Here is a 24090-nt window from a genome sequence, read left to right as displayed (position 1 = left end):
TTTGGTTTGTAAATCAATATCAACGTTGAAAATGATAGTTTTTCAATGTGTGCTGGGCAAACTGAGCCGGCTGACCCACCGCTTTGTCCTCTGAGCAGGAGGCCTGCAGGAAGTGGTTTGGATGGGGCTGGACGGGCCGCTCCGCCCCGCTGCCGCTCATCTCCAGCTGGGCCATCTGGGCCACATACTCCCTGTAGGCGTCCCGGTACTCCGCCTGCTGCCTGTCCGTCAGCTTGCAGATGTCATTGGAGGATTCCTGGGAGTTGAGGCTGGACATGCTGGAGGTGTGAGGGTTCGTCACCTGACAGCATGAAGGAAAAACTCCGGTTAGTGTGTTTGTAAAGGCGGCCATGTTTAGTTGAACTTTGACCCAACTCCAGTCCGTTTGCCCAGAAAGTCCGGTTGGTTTGGGGAGGAGCGAACGCTAATCTAACTCTGGTCCTTCTACAAACCTCAGTCTGGGTTTGGTTGAAGTGAACTCTGGTCTGGTTTGAAAACAGGAAGTGGACTACAGCGAAGGGCATTCTGGGTAAATACAACCAAAATAAACGAGCTAGCCTGGCGCTACAGGAGAAATGACTCGTGGTCTCGCTAAAATCTGACGCCTCTGTTTCTGTTTACATCTTGAGAAGAAGGAAGTTGCACTCAGAGACTTCAGAGGTTTTCATGTTTCCTTCAGTGGTTCTTGGTGCAGCGCCCCCACAGGCCAGGAGGGGAACAGATTTTCCAATCAGTTTTAGTGGGAAAGCAAATTGCAGGAGCTGAAAATGTAAAGACCGTCGGAGTTTTGGTCCCAATCGAACCAAGTCTACCGGACCGTCAGACGGGAGGAAAACCCTGAGACTAAATTTAAAATAGTTCACAAACCGAGACATTTAAATAGCAGCAGAGAAGCTTGTTTTTGACGTTTCTTTTTGCAACCTGGGACGAGCGAGGGCGAAAATAAACGGGGCCTCATGACACCTTCTGCTGCTGCGTATGTATTTTTAATTCTGTCAAATTCAACATGACGTTGGTTTCCTTCTGCTGCGACGAGTTTCTCGCTCTAAACCACCGAGGTCACCTCAGGTCAGCCTGCCGGGCCGACACCAGGCCTCAGCACCCAACAACCCGAACTGCAGAAAGTTTAGCTGTAATTTCAGGTAAACTGCATTATTTTTATTTATTTGTTATTTACTGTAATCCAATTACAGTTGGATTTGACTAGGCCATTCTGACACGTGCATCTTTTAATGTAAACCAAACTTTTTGTCAAATGTGAAATAACAATATTTAGCTTTTTCAACAATAAACTAAACATGAAATACTTTAAATGTTTGTTTTTCTCTTTTAATATTGAAATCTGGCTTTTATGGGTTTATTTACAGTTTTATACAATTGGTTTTATTGATTGTTACACTTTGAGATTTCTGTAAATACTAAGGTCGCTATAAATTAAATGTATTAAATCTACACCTGTTATTAATTAACTGCATCAGGGGTGTCCAAACTTTTAGTCATGTGAGACAAATTTCAAGAAACATATTAGAAAATAAATAAGTGTATAAATATATTTGTGCATAACTCATTTCAAATCCAGAACTTAGAAATATTTTCTTTTACATTTGCCACATTAAATAAAGACTTTTACTTTTCAAAATCTTGTAGGTTTGCTTCACAAATTCATTCCAGAACTCAAATCGGGTCACTTTCATTTCAGACGATTTTAACCAATTTAACAAATAAAATAAAAGCTGATTTTATCTGATTAAATGTGAGTCTAACGATTACAAAAGTTTTAAAAAGGCAAAAACTTTGTCATTTTCTTGTGATTTTCCATCGCAAGAAAATTATGTCAATAGTAATACTTTCACCCCGATTAAAAATAGAAAGATTAATAAATCATTTTTGAATTCCAAAAAAAAAAAAAAATATTTAAGTGCCAAAAACGGCCCCGGCGACACAGTTTGGACGCCGCTGATTCTCTGGTTCACTTTCCCATCGACCGGGACCAAAGCAGCGTTCTGCCTCCGCAGCATCATGCTGCCACCGCCAATCTGTCAGTCCTTTGATGTTTCTCAATTTTAGCGTTTTACTCTGTAAAATATCAACCTGGAAAAGAAACGTGCAAAACACAAATCAGGACGGAATCGAACGTGCGACCGATCCGTCTGGTTGCTGTCCACCGACCGTCCATTGCGGGTTGCTGCTGCGCCGCGGCGGCTCGTCCAGCCCGGCGCCGCTCAGCTCCTCGAAGCTCAGGGTCGGGCTGAAGGTGACGGTGCTGCCGCGCTGCTTCCCCGACAGGCGCAGGCCCGACTCCCCGTGGAGAACGCTGCTGCCTTGCTCGCTGGCGGCACGAGACTCTTCCTGCAGCGCCGCCTGAGTCTCCGTGTGCCGCTGCTCCATCACCTGCAGCAAAGGTTGATGTTTGTATTTTTTAAGGCTTACAGCTACACTACATCCACCGTCGCCTCCAAAATGTATCAGAATGCTGTTGCATAACCTCAACATGTCGATCCATAGTTTGCCCTCCAACATATCATTTCCTGTTCTCCTTTTAGTGAAGTATCGGTGTTCGTTTTGTATTTCTTATCTTTTTTTTTTTTTTTGAGGACCAAACTCCAAATCCAGTGTACTTTACCGTGTGTAGTGCATCATTGTCCCATATCGTGTAAAATTTCCGATCTATGCATTTTAGCAAAACAGGACGACACTCAGCGAGTCCCGCTTTACGATACGGTCGGCGGGAAAACGGCAAATAAAACAACACAAGAGTGAATTATAGTAACATGAGAAATCATACGGCAAAAAGTCGTACAAATCCAAATAATACTGGAATAAAGTCGTACTAATCAGTAAATAAGATTTCTATGGGTCATATGAAAATCTAAATAATAAAATATAAAATCGTAACATGAGAATAAAATTAAAACTGCGAGGAAAATACAAAAATTTGTATGAGAATAAAGTTTTGAGACAAAAAGTTGAAATAACACGATAATAAAGTCATTTCAGTAAAAAAAGTCATAAGACAACAAAGTAATAATATTACAAGAAGAAAGTTGGAATAATATAATAAATTTATACAACAAACAGTCAATATTATCAGAATAAATTTGGAATATTTGTAGAATGAAGTAATTTTAACATCTGGACTTGGACTAGGCCACTTTGACATCTTATTGTGTCTCTGGCCGCGTTTCTCTCATGGGTTCTGGATATATCTCCATCCATCTTCTCTGTCCTTTCCAAACATGCATATCCCACAGCATGATGCTTCCACTACCATGATCCACTGACTGTGTAGCGTGTTCAGTGTCTCACAGAACACGCTACACACAGGATTTTACTTCTTTCTTGGTCTCATACTTCTTTCTTGCAGAAAACTTAATTTCAATCAAATTAACTGGAGCTTTTATAGTTAGTCATATTTTAATTGGAAAAAAAGCAACATTTTCAATTTAAAAGCCTTTTTGCTGCTAAATCATTGAATACACATATGAGCTCAACAATAAATATTTGCAAGAGTTTAAAAAAAAAACTTTCTTGACTTTTAAATATTAAAAAGTGTTAAGTTAACATTATTTAGCTTCATTCTGAACTACCACAGTCACAGTTTGTAGTAATTTCTCTCACCATTCCTCTGAAAAGTTGCCAGTCTCCAAAGTTCATGTCCATCTCTTTCTTCAGCTCGTCCAGGTTGCAGTGCGTCAGAACTCGGCCGTTGATGTTAGCCTGAAACAGACTCGTTAAATTTGCGCTGAACCTGACGGTTAAACTTCAGGCAGTGCACATCTCCACCTTAGTGATGGTTGCTGCGTACTGCGGCAGCATGCTGGGGTTCATCCCGTCGATCTGTCTGAGGCGCTCGCACACGGCGTCCGTCCCCAGCGAGCTGAGCGGCGCCACCGGACACATCTGCACAGCGGAAAGAAAAAGCCGTCAGAAAATCAACCAGAATCCAGTGATGGTGCAGAGCGAGGAGCCGATGCTGCCAAAGAGACATGCAGGCAAAACTGCAAAAAACCTGCAAAAATCCCTCAAATGTGGATATTTACTAAAATATTTCGGGATGACAACCACCTTTCAAGATGGCCGCCGTTTTTGAGCATTTTAAACCATTATTGTCATAAAATGTTCCCCATTTTCATGAGTTGGAGGAACTTTATTTTCTGTTTTTGACGATGGTCGTCTGATTCATCTAACTTTAAAAGTCGCCTAATGATTAGCATTAGCTTCTGCTAATTAGCATTAGCTTCTGATAATATTTTAATGTGTTTGGAAGTTTAGCGTTAGTTTTCAGCTAAGCAGGTTAGCATTAGCTTCTGCCATCACATTTTTTGTGTCCAGTGCTTCAACAATAGTTTGCCCTCATGTTTTTGTGTTTAGCGCTTTAGCAAAACGCCATCTGTGGGCTAACGTTAGCGGCCATTTTGGAAAACGAAAAAGGAAACAAAAGATCAAGAACAAATATATGATTTTTATGATTCCAAAACTGTTATTTTAGACCAGTAACATTTATGTAATTGCTCATTTTAGTGCCAAACAATTTTCTGTGGCCGCCATTTTGAAAAAAAAGAAAGAAAAGAAAATCAGTAAATATGATTTGTAAGGGTCATTTTGTTTGACACCAAAAATATTAATCTGTGATAAATATTGGCAAAATTAGTGCAAAACTGAATTTTCCTTGCCCATCATGGCGGCCATCTTGAATTTCAGGGAGCTGCTGGAAATATTTGTGCTTATTGAGGTTCCTGTATCCACATGTGAAAGACATTTGCTGAAACTGCAGTAAGTCTAACTCAGCAGCTCTGATCCCTTTACCTCCTTGAATGAGCACAACACTAGCAGCGCACTGGGCGGCCATCTTTGTTGGCTGTAAGACGCAGACACCCAAACCTCCTCTGTCCTGCTGGTGAGCAGTGGTACTACACCCTCCTTTCTCTCTGTTTATCCCCACTTATCCTCTCTCCCTTTGGTTCCACCCGGCTATTAACATCATTAAGACCGGGCTTTGACTGAGCCGCCTGGCTTTGTCTCTGCTGCTGAGGGACAGCAGAGCGCGGCTTAGCTGGACTCTGACTGGATGTTAGACAAAATAACAATCATCCCAAACAAACTGCACGCCCAGTAAGAACCTGGCGTCTGTCGCGCTGAGGATGGACGCTAGCAGAATGAAGCTACGGTGGCGTGATTATGGGAAATATTCAAACTTTAATGCATTTTACCAACACAGTCATGCTAAATAGTCTACTTTGTATCAGAAGCTCATTCAAATTGGATGGAATCCATTCACTGATTCTCAATGTACTATAGGTCTGAACTTTGACTAGACCGTTCTAAACATGAATCTAAATCTAAATGTCAATGTTTGCAAACAGCTCAGTTTGGATGGACAGGTCTGGACTTTGACTAGGCCGTTCTAACACTGAAATCTGCTTAGCCATCATCTGTATCTCTGGTTCTGTGTTTAGGGTCAAAGGTGAACCTAAAGGTGAAGAATGCTTTATTGATCCCAAAGAGAAATTAAATGTTTCTGTAACTTATTTTATAATTCTAAAATCCTAATAGAAACATTAAAGTTTGAATTTGCAAAGTGACAGAAGATGTGAATCTGACGTTGCGTTGCCGTCTCTTTGTGCAGCATGCTGGGTGGCGGCGTGTCGCCGTGTTAGTGGAACGATGGAGCGTCGGCAGGTGGAGGGAAAGAAAAGAGGCCACGAAACCAAACATGTACCTGCTTCAATTTGCAAGGCAGCGACTTTAAATGCTTGATAAGGAGACAAGAAGAAGCAAACAGTCAAAAACCACAGATAAAACTCTGGGCGCCACGCAGCCGAGACCCAACCTGCGAACAAAGATGGCAGACTTGAACAAGACAGAAAGAAACGCGCAGCGGCGGCGGCCTGGAGACGGAGAAACTGTTAGAGAATTATGAAACAACGAGCGCTAATCTCCGCCGACACCTTTTACTCAACAGAAAGCAGAAGTTTCAATTCAGAGAAGATTCAGACGGAGAATGTGACACAAAGTGAGTGTGTGCATGTGTGTGTGATAAGAGTGTAATTACAGCGGGGCCGGGCTCAGGGCTGGGCAGAAGGATGGGGAAGAGGAAACAGAGCTCAGCGAGGGAGGAAGCGTCTTGGTATGGAGATAAGCTCCACCAGAGCTGGGCGCATTGTCAGCGTACAGCACTGTGTGTGTGTGTGTGTGTGTGTGTGTGTGTGTGTGTGTGTGTGTGTGTGTGTGTGTGTGTGTGTGTGTGTGTGTGTGTGTATGTGCGGCAGCCCCAACAGTTGCTCTGATGATCGTCCCGGCAGCCGCAGGGAGCCGTACTCACACCAACACCGGCTCGATAATTACGCTGCTCACAAACCCAGATTAGCAGGAAAACGCCGCTGACTGCGGCGTAAACGTTAAAGAGAAAATAAAAACAAAGCAGGAATCGCGGCGATCAGAGGAGAACGAGCTCAACGAGCTCTGCATCGCTCACTCGGCTGCCGGCTGGGCGCCGATAAGCAGCCGCCTCCTGAGCCGTCTTATCGTTAAATTGTTCTGTTCTGGAGAAGCTGAGCTTCAGGTCAGAGGTCATATCAAGGCTGGAGTTAGTCGGCACGCAGGCCGTCTTCATTTATCGTGAAGCTCATGTTGCACCGATGAGGTTAAGAATCGGCCGATTGGGATCCGATCCAGAAAAACAGATAAATGAAAACAGACCTGCAGATTCTCACCGCGATAAACAATAATGTTTTAAAACCAGTTTCAACTAATAAAACTTTACGTTTGAATGAACTGGAAGAAATTTTAAATACTCAAAATAGAAACAAAAGAAACAAGAAATAAAACGAAATATGAACAAAATTATCCTTCAAAAAAGAAGAAAGACTGAAAATGTATCTTACAATTTTTGGTAGAAAGTGAAAAACAATAAATTATGCAAATAAAAGTTGAATTTGTTATGATTTATTATTGGTTAATTAATTGGTTTATTGATTACTGTGACAGACCTAAGGATATTTAAACACACCAATAGCTTTGAGAGTGGATAATTCCTGGTTACTTTGACTAGACAGTCGTGTGCGTTGTGCAGAACATGGATGCTAATGCTAACGCTAGCGAGGTTACCGTGGCTGAAGGGGAGGCCCTCCCTGGCATCCTCTGCAATAACATCCTGACATGAAGACGTTTGGTTAAACGATTAAACTAATTTTATTTCTCAATCAATCAATCAATTGATCGACAGAATAATTAATATGTTAATCGATTAATAATCTGCTTGTCACATTAAATCACAATAAAAATCAGATGTTTTCAGTTGGAACAAATATAATAAAGTTCAAAGTGTGGAAGACATTTTGAAATGAACAAGTGAAGAAAAGCCAAAGCGAGTTAGATGAGGAAACGGACAAAATGAAACAGGAAGATGAGACAGCAGGAAGTGTTAAACAGGAAGTGAAGCTTTGTTCATGCCGCAGGTTGGACCCAAACACCAGATCAGGAAGAAACATCAGCGACGTGAGCGGAGATGAGGCGGTCCGGTGTTTTCCCTCGTTACTTACGAGTCCGGCGGCGTCCTGCGGCGGACTGGACGGTTTAGCGGAGGGACGTGAGGATGAGGGGGCGAGGTGAGCGTAAGGTCGCGGCTGGTGGTAGACATGATGGGGGAAATACGGCTACGATGGAGAGAGGACAACCAAACGCTGAAAGTCATGCAAACGTAAAACAACATGGGGAAATATCTGGGACACAGCGGACTTATCCAAACCATCGGCGTCTCAAACAGGGGCTCAGGGGCCATTTGTGGCCCTTGAAATGATTTTATTCGGCCTCTGAATGGTAAAAATTCAGGCAACGGATTTTTAGCGATTTATTGATCAGATTTGATCATTTATCTGATTCACTTTGCTCATGTTGTAAATGTGCCAAATAAATAAAGTTTGACTTTATGAGATTTAAAAAAATATTATTCCTGTTTTCTATGGATCATGGAAAACATTTTTATTAGCAATTGTCCTTTATTGCTACATTTTAAGTCAATAGCTTCAGAGGGGATGATGAGAAACATAATTTTGATTCTTTGTATGTTTGATAAATTGACAATAAAGCAAATCTTGACTTTGGTCTCTGTTACAAAAAATAATTTAAAATAAAACCTGGATAAATACTTTGCGATTCAGCTTACATTTTAAGATTCAGGGAAAGACGGTTTTAAATGTGAATCTGCATCAAACTGCCTGAACTGATAAACCACTTTGTGACAGGGCCGTGCAGAATGGTTCTGAGGGCCGCAGATGGCCCCCGCGCCATACGTTGGACACCTCTGATCTTGACATTCGGACCCTGATGCGTCTCACCCGGTTGTAGAAGGGGTGCTGAGGGCCCGTCATCCCGCTGAAGTAGGCGCTGTGCGGCTGAGGCGGCAGCGCGCCGCCGAAGGAGCCGGTCGGGGAGCCGGCGCCGGAGAGCGGGCCGAAGCCCGGCGGACCGAAGCCCGGCGGGGGTCGCGGCGCTGCCTCCTGCAGGGGCAGCGTGGGATAGGTCACGCCTCCTAAATGCATCTGCTCCCTGGCCGCACGCACATCTAGGAGAGGAGCAACGGCAGAACAGAGGAGAGGTCGTCAGCGTCTTGATCCGCCCACGCTGCAGAAACTTTGGTTTACTTTAAATCTCCAGAGGGAAGCAGATTAACGGCCCCGAAGTTAAAGGGGAAAACGGTTTTCAAACACGTGATGCTGGCAAGACCAACATTCTCAGATTCTTTAATCTAAAGCTAAATATTTAGCATGCCAAGTCATTTGAAGCTAAATATTTCATTTGGAGCAAAATATTTAGCGTGGAAGATAAATATATCATAAATATTTAGTTCAAAACTAAAAATTTATGATGAAACCTAAATATATAGCTAGCAGCTAAATAATTAGTTTGAAGACTAAATATTTAATTCAATATTTAAGTTGAACTTAAATATTTAGCTTGTTGAGTAACCATTTATTTTACAGATACATTTTTAGCTTGCTGCTAAATATTTGTCATAAATATTATAGCTTGAAGGAAAAGTTTTATTTGGAAAACTAAATATTTAGTCTGGCGCTTGAAACACAATGTTTGCAGCTAAGTATTTCGTTTACTAGCTTGATATTTAGCTCAAAGCTAAATATTTAGTTGATATTTTGTTTTCGTTCATCAGCATTGTCTCTTGGCCCGGACTATAAAGAAGCGACTATCTTTGGTTTGTTTTATGATCTCTAGAGGGAAGTTAGAAACGGTTATGACTTTGAAAAGAAAACTGCGTTTCAAACATTCCCAAATCACAGCTGGGAATCATAACAACCACGATTTTTCTCCCATGATCTGCACGTCCAAGATGGGAGACATTCAGAGTTTAAATGACTTTAATCCCACTTTGATTCCTCAGGACGTTTTTCTGCAGATTTTCTGCCAGTGAAGAGAAAAACTCCTGCTGCTCCTCGGCAGAAAATCTGATTCACAAACAGAATCAGACCAATAATCGGGATCAATGATCAACATGTCACCGTATTTTCATTATGTTATTCATTCATTTATGAATGTCAAATTTAAGCTAAGTATATGACTAACGAAATATTTAGCTCTAAACTAAATAGGCTTTTTAGTTAGTAAGCTATGGCTTCAAACTAAACATTTAGTTTGGATCTAAATATTTAGTTCAATATTTAGCTGCAAGATAAATATTTGACATTCTAACTAAATATTTAAACTAAATCTAGATATTTACTTTGAGGCTAAACATTTAGTTGTGAAACTAAATGTTTAGCTCCAAACTAAATATTTAGTTAAAACCTACAACATTTGTAATTGAATAAACAACGTGGTGAAAGTATGACTAAAATGATTCGTTTTTCCTCTTATGACGGGTTAAATAATCCTAATTATTGCTGTTAATTTCTGAACGTCACGCCGTCAGCTCTACAATTTTCCCATAAATCTGCTCTCCTCTGAGGCGAGCTCAGGCTCGGGTGAAACCTCCCGAATTAAGCGAGGAACAGAGCGGCTCTGTGTGCACAGACCCAGAAAACAAGACGCAGGCACCAGAATGTCTCCTGCTCACACAAGCGGCAGCTGAATGACGCGCCGAGTGAGACCCAATCCGGCCCGACAACACAATGGGGCCCTTATGAGGCGAGTCCGGCTGCGGGGCGGGAGTCACTGACGGCGCTGCCCACAGGCCGGCCGCAGGCGCCGCTCACCTCCTGCTCCAAACACACCTTTACGCTTCAGAACCAAACATCAAAACAAAACACAAGATGATTTTAGGCCAAACAAAAGTGGTGAGAAAGTTTCTAACAAATAACCTAAGCAGGTCTTCTGGTTTCTGTTTCTACCAGCTCTGATGCACCGATTGCAGCTTTCTGGCCGATCGCCGATCGGACCTGCCGATTCTGATTGTGGCTGATAGTTTTTAAGAAAAATGTTGGTAAATTTAGCAAGAAAGTTGCTGATTTGGCAACAATGGGGCGACTATTGTAAACTGGCAACATGCAGACAGGAGCTGGTGGGCGGGGCTTGTCAGGAGGCTGGTGGGCGGGGCTTGTCAGGGGGCTGGTGGGCGGGGCTAACAGTAAAACCTCCTGATGCGGAGCAGAAGAGGACAGCGGCTGATTTTCAGACCTCTGCTGAGATAAAATCGGCTTCACATGCAAGTATTGGCTGATCACTGATCTCCTGAAGTTAAGAAAATCAGCACCGATAACTTGGCTGGTTGCACATCCGCATTTGAACGTCTACAAACTTTTCCGTTCCATGACCCCTCCGGAGTGCCGCGACCCACACTTTGAAAAAAACAGCATCACATTTTTATTTACAAAACATCGGTTTAAACATTAATTTTCAAGTTCGAATTAGGCCATTCAATGTAATGGCCTAAATCGATTAGGCTATTCTAACACCTGCATCTGCTCTCAAGGTGTTCAAAGATGGGGTCGGGGGCCGTTTGTGGCCCCTGGACTGATTTTCGTATGGACCCCAGCCACAGTCCACGCATACATTAAATGAGTTATGAGTTTCCTCTCTTTAGACGTTTGGTATTTCTGATTTTCCAGTAAAATTTTCTTCATTTCTTGAACCGAAACGAGTCGCCTGCCTCGTGTTCCTGCCGTTCTGATATCGTTACGTAATCGCTGTAAAAGTGTCAGCTGCAGGAACTCTGTGTTTCCCACATCTTGTTTCTCATTTTCAAACAGTTGAATGCCAAGCAGGTTTTTTTACTGCAGAAACTGTGAAAGCGGGATAATAATGCCATTCAGCGCCGCCGCTCCGCATGCAGCTCCACCAGATTTCACAGTTTGTAGTCGCCGTGACGTCAAAGCGAATTCGTACGAGAGTCGGAGGCACCACTGCTGCTGCGATGCGTCAGCGGCTTTACGGCAGCGTCAGCGTGAAGCCGCTGCATCATGGTGTGGTGAGACCACTGAAAACAAACAGGCACACTCAGTCAGAGCGCTCAGCGCGACATGACTCACGGATCCGCAGGTGTGGAGCCTCTTCAGCCAGAATGCCAGGCTGCGAGTCTAAGACCAAACTTTCATCAGTCGCCGTGTTCACGGCTGAGTTTCTACATTTAGTTTGTTTTATTGGGATTCTATGGATGTGAAGAAGAATCAGCATCAAACCGAAGGGCTGAAACGATTGATCGTGATTAATTGATCATTTAAATGATCATAAACTAATTCAGTAATCAATTAATATTTAACAAGCCAATGAAAATCATATTTACAACAGTAATTAAGCAAAAAATTATCAACTGATTAATTGGAAAGTAATGATGAGATCAGCCCTTCACCATATTGATAAATCAAGGAGGAGGGCTGAAGATTTTATTTTATTTCTGCTGTAGAGGTAACGTTTTCTACATATTCAGGAGAGGAATGCAACTATTACATCTAAGGCATTTTAAAAATATATTTTTAAAAAAAAGTAATTAAATTATTTGTTTATTAGATTTTAAAAAATGATTAAATTTACAGATTAACCGATTAATTTCAGCTGGTTTCTCTAAAACCCAGTAGATCCGGCATGCTGGTCCGAGGCCCAGAAGTGCATCCAGACCTGCGATGATCTCCCTGAGTTTGGGGTCCAGATTGACGGTGCAGGGCAGGAACGTCTCCACGTCTCTGGCGGTGAGGACGGGGATCCTGGAGGACAGGAAGACCTCAAAGCTGCGGATGTCTCCATCGATCTCCAGCAGCGGCTCCACGTCTTTGGTGGTGGGGATGTTTTTGGAGATCCTGCATATAAAATAAAGCAGCTGAAACATGTTGATAAAAACACTTTTACTGTTATTTGCATTAATTTGAGGCGCCGTACATTTGTGTCCTTTACGTTTGTAGCAGATGACAAAAAGTGTTACGAACTGATAGAGGGGAAAAAGGGGAAATAAGAAGCCGCGATGTTGAGATTAAAGAGATATGCCAACGGTCATCATCATCATGAGAGCAGAGAGATAACCGGATTTAGAGAAGGCGAGATAGCAGAAGAGAGGGGATGTTCAGGGACAGATAGAGAGAGGGATGTTATCTTCTCAGAGCAGAGGAGGAAACCTGAGAAGATGACAATCAGGGTAATTTAGCAAGCAGCAGACGGAAACACGTCATGATGGGCTGCTGCGGTTAACAACATGTTTATCATAAGTAAACACCATGTTTGGAAACGGCTTCCAGGACCCACACGCTACCTCATGTCAATAACACCAGACTGGAGTTTAAAGATGGAAACCTGTTTTAGAAGATTGTAAAACAATTCAATCAGGTGAAGTTGGAAACGTTTCAGTTTTTCATCTGAAAGCTTCGTCTCTGGAGATATTATCACCACAAACATCCCAAACATCGACGAGTCTCCGTCGGGTTCCCCCACCCCCCAACAACTGATCCGCTTCCAGAATGAACAGAGGCTGGCCTTTCTTTCACTTGATTGGATGATTAGAGCCACTTTTAAGTCAGGATGAGGTCAGCATCCGGTGAGAAGACAGCAAGCAGTTAGGAAAAACTATCAGCTAAGTGAATTTAGTCGGACGGCTCTGAATGTTCCCTCTGAGCCCAATAAACCCAGCAGGTCAGGACCAGAACGCATCCAGCTACCTACGCTAACACTGAAGCGCTAACATTGTGTAAACTTACATGCTATTTAGAGGAAGCTAATGCTGAAGCACAATACCACCACAGTATACGTTCAAAGCTATTGCTAAAGCGCTATACCGACATAGTATATAATGAAAGGTAACGCTAAAGTTTAATACCAGCTACTGCTAAAGCACAATACCAACATGGTACTTGGTGGGAGCTAATGCTAGAGCAATGAATTTACTGTGTTTTACTGTGTTTCTGTATGTTTAACAGTTTTCAGCCACTTCAAATTAAGACCAGGAACATAAACGTCTAACTAGTTGAAGAACTCGCAACATTTCATGTCCAAAACTTCAACTAAGATGTTTAAATGTATTCAGCTGAAAATTTGGAAAACAGCTGCGTTAATTAGCACTTTAGCATTTATCTTTTAAAAAGCACTAAGGCGCTAACCAAAAAAAATTCTCATCCAACACCAGTACCTGACCTCACAAACTCCCCCATAGACACCCCTGAGCTCTGTGTGTGTGTGTGTGTGTGTGTGTGTGTGTGTGTGTGTGTGTGTGTGTGTGTGTGTGTGTGTGTGTGTGTGTTCGTTTTCTCGTGAACTGCATTAACCCTTCACACTCTCGCAGTTTATCTGTGGGTCTGCAGATCCAGACCAAAAGGAGCCAGTGACTCACAAATACATGTATTTTTGCTATATAAAAAACTGTTTGATTTAAAAATAGTGATTTCATAGTTTTATAAGTCTATCTGGTGTAAAAACAAACCTGTTTTTGTGTAGCAAGTTTCAGTAACAAGGTAGTTCAAAGTGCTTTATATATTACATCACAGTGGCAAAATAAAGAGATTTGTTTATCCAGACTTAAATTAAAGATCTCCCAGTTATTAATCAAATGCAACGCTCAACAGCTGTGCATCATCCGCATGGCTACGATAGCTAATCGCATTACTTGTGTGCAGCTTGAGCTGGGATCCAAGAATTAAACCTTGTGGTACCTCACATATAACGTCTGTCCGCTCCAATGAGTTAGCCCTAGCTAATGGTGTTATCTCCTGGAAATGGCGCTAGCTGCAGTTTATGGCGTTAGCTCCAGCTAGTTTAGTGAACAAGCAGATCACAAGCTAATCACGTTAGCATGTCTCAATAGATACCTTGTGTCTAACGGTTCATAAAAACTTTGAGGAGTTCAGCTGAACCCAGGCGTTTTGTGAAACTCCTGCAACATCAGCCATGACTTATTGTTTTGTTTATAGATTATAATCCACTACCTGCTTCATCAGGCCAGCAAGGTGAAAAATATAACAAAGATATACAATTTCTGAGGTAAATTTTTTCATGCCACAGACTACAACTTAGTAATTACAACATCTAAAGCTGATTGAAGTCATTGGGTTTTTCTGCCAGGGTATGTAAACTTCTGAACTTCACACTTCGCTGGTAAAGAAGAAGCTTGTTGTTCAGGTTGGAGGACCCAGGAAGCAATCGTCTTGATTTCGAAAGGTGAGCTGTAGGAAAGCTGAGGAGGTTTTGGTACAATGGGCCCATTGACGGCTTACAGGCACTCCAGTCGAGCACATGGTGTGTGGCGTGGCGCTGAGAGCTTTCTGAGCATATCCAAGTGCTAATAGGTCCCAAAGCTGACTGAAGCACAGCCTTTCTTCCTCCCTGAACCTCCTCCACACTGCAAGAAGTGGGAAGGAGCAGAAGTCATCCATCTATCCCATATGTACGCTCTTCGGGCTCGGAGTATGAATGTGCCACTTGATGGTGCTTTACAGCTACCCTCTGTGCTTACGGTCGCCACAAAGCAGCGGCCTCCCTGCCAAACATTTCCATAAAGGGACACAAAGATAGAGAGATGCCAGGAGAACAGACGCCCGCCTGTGCACATTGTGTTTGAGCAGCTCCAGAGTTTCAATGTCAGGCTGGTAGGAGAGTGTGGGAGCAGAAATTAACCAGGCCGCCGCATTCCTCGCCTGGTCAAAGCCGCGTCGGGGTCTGGCTGGGTGAAAACGGCACGTGGACGTTACGCGTCGATGCTGTGGGAGGTTACTGTTACAGTGGACACTGCCAACCGAGGCAGAAGGAAAATGTTTTCACTTCAGATGATGCCAAGGTCAGAGTCGTCTTTCAGGTGACCGATTATGCTTCCTTGAACTGAGCTCTACAAAAACCTCTTCACTGCATTTTCAGCTCTAAATCATTCTGCGTTCACACTGCAGACTTTACAGCTGCACTGTGAGCATTAATAAAAAATATGTTTTACATATTTGAGAGATATGAGACAGATAATTTGTAAAAAAATCAAGCCCCTCTGCCTTCATCTAGAGAAAACTAAAAATAACCAATCAGAGCCAGGAGGTGGGGCTTAGCCTTGTCAATCACAATCTCCTGCAGCGCAGCTCATCCTTCCTCCCTCTTATGCTCTCTACAGCAAATCCTGTCTTGAATGCTAAGGTAGTTTGCATGGCCAGCAATGTCTGGTAAGTTGTTTCTCTGCCATTTAGCAGCTCAGCCATGAGGATTACTGACAGCGTTAAGACCCGCCTCTTGGCTCTCATTGGTTGTTTTTGGTGCATTTCTTCTGACAGAAATTGTAGTTCTGGGGGCAGGAGATGGAGACTGATCTTTTCACAGTTAAATGGCTGCAAACAGATGTGAAATTATCCAACAGTACATCTTTGAAAAGCATATGTGACGCCTCCTGCACAACCAACCAGAATACAGCAAGTGGATTCTGGATGGTAAGTCAACAACAAAACAGAAGCCATTGTACATCACATACAGTGATAAAACCAGCTGACCAAACACACTGGAATTCTGCTGGGGTTGCTAGGTAACAGGCGGAACTCTGCTGGGGTTGCTAGGTAACAGGCAGAACTCTGCTGGGGTTGCTAGGTAACAGGCGGAACTCTGCTGGGGTTGCTAGGTAACGGTGCAGCGCCTGTTGATTTGTGACATTAAATTCTGGAGATTTTTGAAACAACAAACTAACATTTTGCCAAAAAATGGCTGGGTGTTTTTTTTAGCACTTGGTGTGTTTTTAGAAGCAGTAGAAACCTAAAACATGGAAAATGTGAGTTTTGTACAATAGGTCCTTAAAAAGCTAGGCATATTACTCTGATTTATGTCAAATGCTCCAAAGTTCTGTGGACACACTTCTCTCACTTCTTTTTTTTGAGTTTTCATAGCAACGTCTGCTTTCCATGGAAATGCGGGGCAAACTCTGGTCCAGTCTATAAAACTCTCATACTGAACTGGACCTTTAGATCCCAACTCGAACCGCAAAGACAAGAAACCTAATGGGAAACACACAATGCTGATAAAACGCAGCCATTCAGGGACAGAGGATAGAGCCTCCCTGAAATCCTGATTAAACTCATGTGTAGCAGCGAAATGGGGCCCTTAAAGAGGCAATGCCTCATTCTGGACAAATAGCAAAGCAATAAACCCTCCAACGGTAGATTTATGTACAACGGAGGAGTTTCAGGCATCTGCAGGCCTTAGCAGTGTTTGTTCATTGTGACATTTACTGGTTCATCAAGTTCAGATCTACACATGTGGCCGTTTGATAGCCGCTACGGCCAGTTGATTGGTCATGTGACGCTCCGATAAGTGCAGACAAATATGCAGCGGTGGGTTATACTTGTGGAATAAATTCTTCAACTGCTGCAGATTCAAATATTCAGACTGAACCGATTAATATGTCGTAAAACAAATACAAAGCACAATGAGTTTATAGCCAAGAAAGGAAAGAGATCCTAAAATAATAACATGTTCAGGGCTAATCAGATTTAATGTGATTAATGGATTATTGAAATAATTGTCAACTAACTTAGTTAACTGAATTATAAATCCATTGTTGCATTTTAATTGTTTATTTCCATGTTTTATGTATTTTTAATATCAAAGAGACAAAGTTCAAGTTTATTCAGACACTTCAGAAAACAGGAAGTACAGCAGTAATTCCTCTCAGAGGTTTTAGCTTTTAATCTCCAATGAGGAGCTTCGTCCTCATTGGCGGAGCTCCAACCTGGAAGGCGGGGCTTCATCATCAGAGGCGGAGCTAGGTCCACTCAGGCGTTTAGCACAGTCGAATGGTTGCCATGGAGATTAAATACTTTCTCAAACATGCATAAAAGAATCAAAGCAACTCTCCGGGTTTATCTGTGATTTATAACATTATGGCTGGACGATGAAAAACCTACCACTGTATAAGCATTTCAAATCAGTCGATATTGGTAATTATTGACTAATATTTTTGTTTTAAATATCTGAAATTCTGCTAACTGATGACATCATGTTTTCTGCCGTTGGTTTGTATTTTTAAACAGTTAGAAGCAAAACCTGAAACTGCTGCTGCACAAGTTACTCAGCAGGTTTCAAAGAATGAAAGAGGTGATTGATTCCACCTGCCCAGCTTTGCTAGCAGTGAGTTGTTTACTGGCGAAAGCCTTTCCTCTGCCTACATCTCCCAGAATGCTGTGCGGTTCTGGATCATATTCTATTATCTATTGATATCAATCATATGATAATCTATCTTATAACAAGATGTAGAGTTAAATACGTTGGTTTTATCCAGTACTGCCCCTTTAAATAAGTGCAGCTCAACACTATGAATAAATTGCAACAGACTATCTGGAAGGCAATATTTGTGGCATGTGAAGAAGAGTCTCAGTCAATTGCATCACACCTGACCCAGATGGTCGGTACTGTGACCTTTTGAGCAAATTCATTTCTCAAGCATGGACAAGAGAGGAAGACGACGGCGAAGATGAAGAGCTTCTTTAATTCAGTTTGAAGATAAATGAGAGGAAGAGAGGAAGCGCCTCTGCTGATAATCTGAGCAGATCCTGGATCTGGACACGCAGAAGCTGCTTCTTCTTCTTCTCATTATTATTATTTAGTGATCCAACAGTTCAGGGAGCAGAGGTTCGTTACGCCTGGACTTGTTTCAGACCAGTTCGGCTAAACCCTCATTCTTGGCTCACGGGCAGAAGAAAACATATTTTCAACCAAAGAATGACGTTCTTTCCATCCTGCACACACAATGAGAAAACACACCTCCTCCTGTGTCACCTGTACAAACTGCCTCTGCCTGTTTTTTTGTTGTTTTTCTGCATTATAAGCAGCTCAGTGGGGAATAATTGGTGTCAGAACCACTGAGGCTGATTCACGGCTGACTCACCGGAGCGACAAAAACGAAAACAAAACAAAAAACTCAGGTATCAAACCTGCAGAGATTTCCCACCAGAAGCAGGAATATTACATCACAGATTCAAAATCATCATTATGGTGTTGAAGGAAAATGTATAATTCATTCTTGTGTAAAATTCACAGCCTTTGATTTATTCCTGGATGCCATTTCTTATCTTTTCCGCTCGACTTTCCATCTTTATCTCACACACAGCGACACTTTCTCCTTCCTTCCTTGTCTGTGATCGCTCAGCAAACCTAACGATGCCCAACAAACTCCTCTCAGACACAACTAACTTATTTATTAGAATTTTGCCCATTTTTAGGAAAAATGTTTCTGCTGTAGTATTCTCTTTCCTAAAATACGTTCTCTGGATACTTTGCATTGTGTATCTGTCTTACAAAAGCCCTCATATGGTTTCTAGATGGAGGTTAGAGAAAAACTTCACATGGTTTTTAACTTTTCCATTAATAAACTCTGAAAAGTGCGGCCTGCATTTGTTTTTACCTGTTTAAATCAGACACTTTGCACCACTAAAGCCAATTCTTTCCTGGAAAAACAGCTCAAGCTCTGTCAGATCATCAAGTCTTTCCTCAGATCCTCAATTCTATTTTGGTCTGGACTTTGACTGGGACATTCTAATAAATCAATATTTACCTACAGATAGTCATGAAAGACCCCAAGCAGATTTTTTTCCAGGATTATTCTGAATTAAGCTTCACTGACTCAGCTGAAGGGAGGCATCCACACAGCATGATGCTGCCACTGCCATGCCTCACCAACAGGTGCATCTAGACAGTGTTTGGTGTGCAGGTTAGTTTTGTTCCACATGCTTACATAACCCTTATAGCAAAGTTTTAACAGAACTCTGAGTAGACAGAGAGTCCAATTCAAACACAATGAGCTTTGGAGTGGACTAGTGGTAAGCATCGCTAACTAAAAGGTTAGCTGAACTAACCCCAAAGCGCTAATCAAAAACATTTGTTCTGCTAAGACTAAAACAGTACATTAACATGGTTTTTAGCAGAAGCTAAAGTGCTACATTTAAGAAGTGTATCTGAGGAGGCTCAACAAACAATTCATATGTGAATTTCTACCTAATTTACATAGATGAACAACAACTAGGTTGTTAATTAACTGTTGTTTTCTTCTAAACAAAAATTAGCTGCTATTAGCGCATTAGTGTAAGTTTACCCACCACTGCAGCGGATCGGGAGATGAAAAACTTTTGATGCAAGGAAAAAAAGTTTAGAAGTTCTCATTAGCGTTACCAGCAGATACTGGAAAGCTTATTAAAGTCATACACATAAAGGAAATAAGCAGCGTTTGCTTGGAATAGCCTTTTACTGCAGGACGTAATGAAATTACACTAATTGAGCCAATTAAAGTGATCCTGGTGAAAGATTAGCAATGGGATGTAGGACAATCAACAGTGAATTGCAGGAGTTCATATTCAGTCAGTTTTCAGTATTTTTGGTGTGATCGTCGTTTTGGGCCAGCAGAGACGATTTTTAGATGGAAATAACTCCAGGCTTGTTCTGCTAACCGCTCCATGAGAGTCTGTGCGTTTGTGTCTCGGGTCTGATTAATTACTCCGACTCTCTGAGGAGCTGGAGGTGACACATGCTGCAGGAGCTCATTGCCATGTGTGTAAAACCTAACATAGTATCACAGTTAGCATTGAGTTTCGGATTCAAGAGGAAGGCGGAGCTTCAGGTATGAGTGTGTGGCGTCTGCTGTGTATGTGTGAAGGCGTGGGTGTCTGCTGAGTGCGAGGCTCGGCTGCGGCACCAGAGCCACCGTCCGCAGTGCAGCGGGGGCATCCTGGCACGGACGGGGCACCAGATGTCAGGAACCTGCTCAGCGGACCAGTGACACTTTTTCTAAAGCTGAATTTGGATCTGGGCTTCCAGGAATAAACTCCCACTGATGGTCTGACTAAACTGGTCCTCACACAACGCCAGGTCCAAACAAACCGGCTCCACTCAGAACCGAACACAGTAGCTGGGAAAACACAGATTAACTTCTCAAAGTGTTATTTAATCTACTTAATTAAACATTTTATCTGCTGATTGATTTTAATTTACACATTTTATCAGAACTCCATGTGACAAACTCAAAATGTAAAATTAATTTAAATGGCTTCTACTTCAATATCCTTAAAGCTGCACCATGTAACTTTTATTAAAATCTTTTTTTTTTTTACACATTTGAGATAATGTGCTCCTCTGCCTTCTCCCAGTGCCAACAAGAAACAACCAATTAGGGCCAGGAGGCGGGTCTTAGTGCTGTCAATCACTCCCCCCTTTGTTCTCTGCTATGCTGCAGCTAGCACAGCCTTTCCTGAATCTCGTTAACGCTAAAGTGCTAAATAAAAAAAAATTGCTTAGGTATTAGCACTTTAGCAGAAGTCCTCCATCCAATCCACATTTATTATTTGTATTTGTAAAGAACTTTCAACACCTGGAAGTTTGTAGTTTTAATATAACAAAATGCTGAATATTAAGAGGTATGGATATTTTTGCAACGCACCGTTTACTTTTTGCTTTTGATGCATATAAAGATGCAGATTGTTGTAAAAGGCAGCATCTTTAATGTGTTCTCCTCACGTTCCTCTACGGAAGAGTCACTAATAAAGTGATGCAACGACTCTAAACAACATCAGCTAAACAAGGATAAGAGACGATCGCAGTTAACGGTCTTTGGGAATGGCAAAATCAATACCCATAAACAGCAAAGAGCTGTTAGCTATGGCCATTAGTCGTCCAATGGCTGCTGAAATAAAGCAAATTCGTCTCTTCAGAAGAGACGAGCGTGAGAGGAAAGCAATAAAAATCCAGGACGGTGATGCTTGGAGTGCTTCACTTTAATTACCAGCTACAAAATGGAAAAAATGGTTTATTTCTCTGGTAAATGAACAGATTTCAAACATTTATGCTCAAAACAAACATTTTCTAAATGCCTGTAAATATATGGCACAGCTCTTTATGATTTAACTTTTAGAAATTGAGAAAGCTTTTACGTAATCAGTGGTTAGTTATCACAAATATTGATTATCTGAGGTAAATAATTATGTATTTAAAGCTCCCATAATAACGCAGTATTTTGGCTACAGTAATGTATTGTTGAAGTTTTTCTCCCCTTTTTCTTGAAAATATGAAAATTCTGTTATCCATAAGTCTGCTTCTGATTGGTCGACCAGGCCCTCATGACGGCTCCTCTCCCGGAAACACAAACTGAGTCGAGTCCTAATCAGGACTATTAGGCAAAATATTAAATATCCTAAAGCCTCATATTGAATCCTGTCAGACTCTGAGGAGTCAAATCTTTTTGCGTGAACTGTGCGCTACGCTGCATTTTCAAGGAAAGTTTATGACCTTAAAGGGGCAGTATTGCTTAAAATGTACTTTTTTTAGCTTTAAATCATGTTATACTGTTATCCGTTCATCAAAAACATCCTGGAGTGTTGCTTTCGTTTTTCATGTTTGAGAAATCCTTTAATCTCCATGGCAATCATTCAAATTGGACCAAGCTCCTCCCCCACTGAGCTCCTTCAGACTAGCCAGCAGCACTTAGATCATTACAGGAGACGCTTGTCAGCATCTCTGATGAAATGCTGTCAAATGGTTAATAGAGGAGCCATGTTGTGATGACTTCCTGGAGGCGGAGCTTAGGCAAGAGCAGGAGCTTCTTAAAGACACAGAGGCCCATCTTAAGGCATTAAGTCAGGAAGTCAAATTTCTTTTAAGCTGTATTTGATAAATGTAGCCTTTTTATACAAGTTTTAATTCTATAAAATTATATTTTGTGACAGGAAAACACATAATATTGCCTGTTTAAAATAATTTAAGTGTTTTTCCAGACTGGCAGAAGCTGTTTCCCTTCGCTGCCTCCCGTTTCTCTGGACAGTTTCCAACAGTCGTGCCATTACTGAGAGAAATCGCTCAGGTTAATAACAGATTACACATTCTCCATCAGATTAGGGAGGCTGTGCGGACCTGCTCCCAGGATGGGATTTCGCTCTGCGCTCTTATTGCCTTGTGTGGTCAGAAATCCTGGTGGAAAAATCTTTCTGAATGGTTGACATTAAAAAGCAGCTGAAGAAACTCACAAAACAACCAAACCGGCTGCTTTTTAAAAACAATAAAGTAGATATTTATCCGTTTTGAGATGACGAGAAGTGAAAAATGTTTCTTGTAATGCGGGAGCAGCTGAGCAGTACGATCTGGAAGAAGGAGAGAGGAGCGTGTTGCCTTGTGACTGAGATGCAGGGCGACAGTTGACCTATAAGGGGGCTGACTCACCCCCGCGTTCACTTCACCACTAATATATTCACTTAGTAGCGCTCAGGGGGGTGCTGCTGCTAGAAACCAGGAAAACATTACACTCAAGACACAAAACAGGCATTTTAAAAGAAAATTACAGCAACAAATTTGTGTAGATGTAATTTGGCGACAGGAAGAGGAGAAAAGTGACTGAAAGTGATCCAGAGTGTGAGCAGAAAGAGGAAGAGACACAAAAAGCTCCTCGGACAGAAGCCTGAGTCTTATCAGCGGAAGATCGCTGCTGGAGATAAAGCCAGCAGACAAGGCGTTGTGTTTAGCCTGTTTGAGATTTCCTGTCATCATCATTAAGTCAGCTCCTTCCACAGCGGCACAGAGGGAGATAAACACAAACCAGACTGTTATTGCATGGAAAAAGCGCCGCTGTAGCTCCAAATCTCGCCCAGATTCAGATTTTCCAGAGTTTAATGTGAAATCTGTGTTTCTGTGGATGAAACTCATTTGTAAAGAGGCTGCGGCGCTGGTTGGAGGCGGGGGGATGGAGAGCGCTGACAGTAACGGTCTGTGACACATCCCCGCTGCAGGAGTCGTGGGCGCTAGTGTATTGTGACAGAGTGCGACCTTTAAAGGCCAGAGATTGAAGCACAGCAGCTCCTAAACCCAGAGACTCAGGCTCCCCCTGTCCGCAGCCGGCCGGCCTAAAAAAGCCCAACTGACCTCGCAGGAACAGGAAGTTGAACTGAGCATGTGCGTAGAGTTATTCCTCCACATTCCTTAAATGTTGCCTTAAACGATGTGGTCAATTATAGAAGCTGCCAATTAGTAGAAACCTTCTGACTAACGGCATGGCAACGATGCAGGAGTGAAAACAAAGTCCACTACTGCCACCTGCTGGTTTAATTCATCACCAAGAACTCAAGCTGAATCAAAACTGGATTTATAAATTCACACTAAATTTACTGGATGACTGGCAGAATTTAACAACAGAGGAAAAACTAAAAAAGAAGTAGGAAAAACTTGGAAAGTTTAACATTTCAGCCACAAACTCAAATGTTTTTCATTGGAGTTTCAAATATTAAACAAAAATCAATAAAAAATAAAACATCAAACCTGCTCATTTTCTTACTGAAAATAAAAGACTGCCTCAATTTTTAGATTTCACATTTTAAAACACAAAAGAAAAACATGTATTAATCTCCTCCCACTTCAAACACTGATCTCATAAAATCCCTACAAACACTAAATTTGTGGCAATTAATCACTTTTTCTGTTGTAATTTATTTACATGCAGTCTCAAACTGGAACTTTTGTGTTGCGTTTCTGGTACGCCTGTAAATTTTACGCACATCTTTAAACAACAGCAATAAAGCCGCTTCTTTCTTCCACTGGGGTTTAACTTCTGCTTCTAATCGATTTGATTGAATGCAGGAAAAAAAACTGTTGTTTTAAAGTTGTGCAAAAAGGAATTAGCCTATCTGTGAAGCTGTGCTAGCCTGAAATAGCATCTCAATGCTAACCATATAG

At 41.9% G+C, this 24090-nt stretch overlaps 1 protein-coding gene across 6 annotated transcripts in view; it reads right to left on the bottom strand.

Annotated features, from left to right (window-relative positions):
- kidins220a (kinase D-interacting substrate 220a) overlaps positions 1-24090 on the bottom strand; it is a 47252-nt gene that overhangs the window by 1552 nt on the left and 21610 nt on the right. For 4 of the 6 annotated variants that reach the window (XM_055053272.1, XM_055053273.1, XM_055053276.1 and 1 more), the window contains exons 24-30: positions 12067-12245; positions 8337-8563; positions 7542-7655; positions 3784-3900; positions 3619-3717; positions 2170-2391; positions 80-301 (exon numbers count right to left, since the gene is read on the bottom strand). In XM_055053272.1, the coding sequence (XP_054909247.1) occupies positions 80-301; positions 2170-2391; positions 3619-3717; positions 3784-3900; positions 7542-7655; positions 8337-8563; positions 12067-12245 (1180 nt within the window). Of the gene's footprint in view, positions 1-79; positions 302-2169; positions 2392-3618; positions 3718-3783; positions 3901-5719; positions 5753-7541; positions 7656-8336; positions 8564-12066; positions 12246-24090 lie in introns of all 6 variants that reach the window. The other 2 variants (XM_055053278.1, XM_055053277.1) reach the window with 2 other exon arrangements.

This window comes from Poeciliopsis prolifica, unplaced genomic scaffold, assembly GCF_027474105.1.
Source record: "Poeciliopsis prolifica strain line A6 unplaced genomic scaffold, Auburn_PproV2 SCAFFOLD037, whole genome shotgun sequence".
Lineage (NCBI taxonomy): Eukaryota > Metazoa > Chordata > Actinopteri > Cyprinodontiformes > Poeciliidae > Poeciliopsis > Poeciliopsis prolifica.
This window is presented reverse-complemented; position numbering and strand designations above follow the sequence as displayed.